Below are 5,006 nucleotides of genomic sequence, written 5' to 3' on the forward strand. Positions count from 1 at the left end.
TTTAAACTATAATGATCGCCAATTATTGTCAATAACTAATATCACGTCATTGCATACTTTACTTAAATATGATTGAGTCACGCCTATAATTATCGTAGTCACGTTCTTTTAAGGTCAATGGATACATACTATCGTTTCTGTCGAAATTGGGTGAAGGTCATGTTTGTTTACTTCCGGCTCCATACGAGCATCTCATACTACTTATGTATATATATATAATTGGAAAAGGTATCTTGAATATAAGATACTAAAACATATTAAGGAATTAAGTATGTTATGAAGTGTACTGTACTTCAAAAGTCTCATTATTATTTTAAAGTAATGTTTCGGTGATTTGTCCTTCGCCTGATAGGTTTTTGGCAGACTTCATCCATATGTTTGAGCTTGTTTGGGAACGACCTTTCCATAAGCTAGCCCATATCAACAGGTTTAGACGGAATCTGTTGATCTTTATCTTGCAATGCGTATCTACGAAGTTCTGTCTGGTTTTCGTATCTACGTAAGAGTTCTTATATACAAATGTATCAAATTTGGTATTCACACATAACTATTCATTAAAAAACAACATGCACACTATTTCTTAATACCTTAGGCTTATAAAGTTATTCTTAACATTGATGCTTCAATTAAACACCCGACTTGTTGTTCTATCTTCAGTATTTAATATCTAAGCTGCTATTTAATGTAAGTGATGCCCAACCTGGAGTTTTTTGTAATTTTATAAATAGCCAATCTTCTGTGTATCCCATTGTCCAGTATTAAATATTTAATATTCATCCAGCAGCTCAGATAAGTGATTTTCAGGCTGGAATCTTCCCTGTTTTTGCGCCTTTTATTTTCATTATATTCTAACCTCATTATACTCTTAAACATTATATAAGGACAAATTTATATGGGATTAGTTTCTGAGCTAAAATCATTAATTTTCATTGGCTCAGTCAGCTTGATTATTTATGCTTACATCTTGTTTACTTGTATAATGTGTTTTAACTTTCTTTGGCTGGCAGTGATCTTATATAGAATCTTCTTTAACTGCTGAACCTTCATATACATAGTTACTCGTGAAGCATTTATAATGCAGCCTCCTGTATTTCGCTACTGGTTAACCTCACCAGCAGTTTAAGGTACGAAATACACTAACAAGGTGAAGAGTTTTTAACACAGTCTTCTGTTGAAACATTGCGTGGGGCTTATTTCCTGATATGTTTTTGTTTTCAGTGTTTTTCGCCAGTTTGATTGATCTTCCTTCTTAAGAATTAGAGATATGCGCTACATTTTCTAACAGGTTAGTAATTATCATTCTCTAACAGGTTAGTGTTCAGCATTTTCTAACAGATTAGTGTTTATCATTCTCTAACAGGTTAGTGTTCATCATTCTCCATTAGGTTGGTGTTCATCATTCTCCATTAGGTTGGTGTTCATCATTCTCTAACAGATTAGTGTTTATCATTCTCTAACAGGTTGGTGTTCATCATTCTCTAACAGGTTGGTGTTCATCATTCTCTAACAGGTTGGTGTTCATCATTCTCTAACAGGTTGGTGTTTATCATTCTCTAACAGCTTAGTGTTTATCATTCTCTAACAGGTTGGTGTTCATTATTCTCTAACAGGTTGGTGTTCATTATTTTCTAAAAGGTTAGTGTTTATCATTCTGTAACAGGTTAGTGTTTATCATTCTGTAACAGGTTGGTGTTCATCATTCTCCAACAGGTTAGTGTTTTTCATTCTCTAAGAGGTTGGTGTTCATCATTCTCTAACAGATTTGTGTTCAATCGTTCTCTAACAGGTTTGTGTTCAATCATTCTCTAACAGATTTGTGTTCAATCATTCTCTAACAGGTTGGTGTTCATCATTCTCTAACAGGTTGTTGTTCATCATTCTCTAACAGGTTGGTGTTCATCATTTTCTAACAGGTTGGTGTTCATCATTCTCTAACAGGTTGGTGTTCATCATTCTCTAACAGGTTGGTGTTCATCATTCTCTAACAGGTTAGTGTTCATCATTTTCTAACAGGTTAGTGTTCATCATTCTCTAACAGATTAGTGTTCATCATTCCCTAACAGGTTGGTGTTCATCATTTTCTAAAAGGTTAGTGTTTATCATTCTGTAACAGGTTAGTGTTTATCATTCTGTAACAGGTTGGTGCTCATCATTCTCTAACAGATTTGTGTTCAATCGTTCTCTAACAGGTTTATGTTCAATCATTCTCTAACAGGTATGTGTTTATTTTTGGATGGATGACAGTCGCAGCCGATAAATTAAGCAGAAATAAAAAAAGACTACATGGAAGCACAATATTTCTGTTTATGAGAAGGCACTTTTAAGAATTGAGACAAGAAACTAGATAATTGTTATGATTAGAGAAAATGTAGTAGGTTTAGCGTACGTGTGACGTCACTAGACACAATATGGAACCAAGCTTAATATTCACCTATCTAATCCTTAGTCTTTACCCTTTATAAAATACATGGAATATTCGTTTCAATTTACTCTCAGAAATGCGACGTGTTGACCATTAAGTACTGCATATTTGCTATCTTTATTAACGTTTTTAGTTAAATGTGTGAATATTACAGCCACGTGTTTTTGTTTTTGTTTCAGGACGAGAATATGATGAAATCTCTAACATTACTGGATACCATTCTGTGACTAATGACAGTTGTACCACCTGCAGCCAAGAGCTTCCAATCTTTCCGGAAGAAGAAAAGAAATACTTCCAGGAAATCTGTGGTCAGACTTAAGAAGAAATGTGCCAAGTCGATGTTAAAAATCGTCTACTTCCAATTGCTTTCCTTTCCAGCGATGAGACGTATAAAATAGAAAATATCCATTGTAAAGTGTGCCAGAAGGTAGCACAGTTACATATCAGTTTGGTGAAAAACTATTTTAATGAAGTGTGCGTGTTTCAATTTGTTTGTTCATAAAACCTTTAACAATGTTTTCTTTTTTAAAAATTGTTCTCAAGGCTATTCCTGAACCAACTGTTAACTGACTTTCTAATATTATCAATATAAAGGTATTCCAGTTAACGCTTCTATATTGAAACGTACTGTTCGAGGCGGCGATAATCATCATTTGAATCAAGGATAATTATTGAACAGCCGACATGAGCGTAAATTTCCATTCAATTCTTAAGCTGTGTTTCTGTTTTAGAGCTTAAGTCATTACTAATGTTTTATGTTAAAATATTAGAAATAGTGAACAATTAAAATGAGAATTTTTAGATCACTGGTCACGTTTTGTCTTACATAATGCTATAATAAAAAGAGAACTTTGTAGCCCCACAACTCATTTCAGCATATTTTATAATTAGAGGCGAAAGCTTTGAACCTTTTACCTAACGTTTTCATACAATCACATTTACAGAAACAGGAAATGTATAAAATTTGGGAAGGATATCTTCATCAAAACTCAATGAAGTAAAATAAATTTAAGTTTTATAGCTACTTAGTGACGTCACCAACCTTACGCATTTTTAACAAAGCCAGTGCAAGATAGGCAGAACGAAGGTCGACACGGCATGAAAGAAGCATTGTCGTTTCTATTTCTTTGTGAAAGTAATTTAAGTCTTTAACAAGGTCACTTTTGCCTTTGAGAAAATAGAATAAAGTCAATCTCATGCACTATGTACGCATCGTAATTAGACTAATTATCGAAGAAGTGAAATGTTTTACTCGAATTACGAAGTTCTTGAATAACTTGTAGAAAGAATAAAACAGCTGTTTCTAATGCATTTGATTTTGCTAACTCTAGCTGGTCATGTAATAATATACAAAAAGGTTAACAGAAAAGTGTATTTACCACGTGTGTTGCCCTTCAATTAGTTAGTGTATAGCTTATTTGTTTAATCATTCAGTACAAAAAGCAAACAGTGTTTCATGTGGCTACCTTTCAATTTGTTTCATATGGATACCTTTCAATTTTCATAACGGTTAAACATTAAAAATACACATAGCTTTCTTTTTAAGGGCTCAACATCTTTGGTCAATTCTAAATGGTTGATGTGGCAAAGACATGGCCAAGAGTATGATAGTGTATAAAATATACTGTATATGTAGTTCTGCGATACTTTGAAATCACTATTCAGGTTATAAAATGACTAAAAGAATGTCATTTTTTTATTGTTTAGTGTAAACAGGTTTCTTTTTATAAAAATTTAAATGGTGGTTATACTGACTGGTTTTTGACTACTAACTAGAATCTTAATAACGATTTTAGACTAAATGTGTGTTATTTATATTATATTTTTATTCTGCAATTAAAACGTTAGAATTGAGGCTTACACTTGATGGAACAATGTATGTCGTGGAAAATACAAGAAAGGCGCAGAAAAGCGTGATTACGAACACCACAATGTAGAATTTAATAAATGTTATTACTTTCGTAAGACGAATAAATGCAGCAATATATAAACTATTGTCTGTGAAACGCAGTTGCGCACTCAAGGGTAATATACCCTGATAATATACACTCTGGTATCTTATATCTGATATGGCTTGGCGTTCAAAACATTGATTTGAAGCTTTCTAGCTATTTATAAACATTAATGCGTGATCTTAGAAAACATTGAGTTAAACATGCCCTAAAATAGACCTTAAGATAAACTTTTCGTGATATTTCACAGAAAAAAAAAAAACGTTATTAAAACGTAGGCTAAAGGTCATTTTAAATTAGTCTTTGTATATATTTCCACACATATATACTTTATATACGTACTGCACTTACATTTCCCAACCAGTGTGCATTTTCATAAAGTACTACGAATAAAGTAAGTTTATCCTGTTCTTTCGTATCTCTATTATCTTTGTATAGCAATTATATGTATCTGAAAAATGCATCAATAACTAGGGGAACTTGAAATAGAAATCTATCAGGATTACAGTTCTATTTTACGCAGTCAAATAACAATTAAGATTCTGGATCTAAACCTATATAGTAAATATTAGATTGTATCTATTACTCATGAGAAGGAAACAAAGGCTGTGTACCGCCTTCCCTGATCTTGC

General features: G+C 32.7%; 1 protein-coding gene across 1 annotated transcript in view; it reads left to right on the plus strand.

Annotated features, from left to right (window-relative positions):
- The window catches only part of LOC106469344 (calsenilin-like), an 11,568-nt gene extending 8,284 nt beyond the window's left edge, over positions 1–3,284 (plus strand). Inside the window, exon 4 of the mRNA XM_022397843.1 lies at positions 2,602–3,284. Within this exon, the coding sequence (XP_022253551.1) occupies positions 2,602–2,649 (48 nt within the window). The 3' untranslated portion in view covers positions 2,650–3,284. The remainder of the gene's footprint in view (positions 1–2,601) is intronic.
- Positions 3,285–5,006: the final 1,722 nt, after the last annotated feature.

Source organism: Limulus polyphemus, unplaced genomic scaffold (genome assembly GCF_000517525.1).
Source record: "Limulus polyphemus unplaced genomic scaffold, Limulus_polyphemus-2.1.2 Scaffold3435, whole genome shotgun sequence".
Lineage (NCBI taxonomy): Eukaryota > Metazoa > Arthropoda > Merostomata > Xiphosura > Limulidae > Limulus > Limulus polyphemus.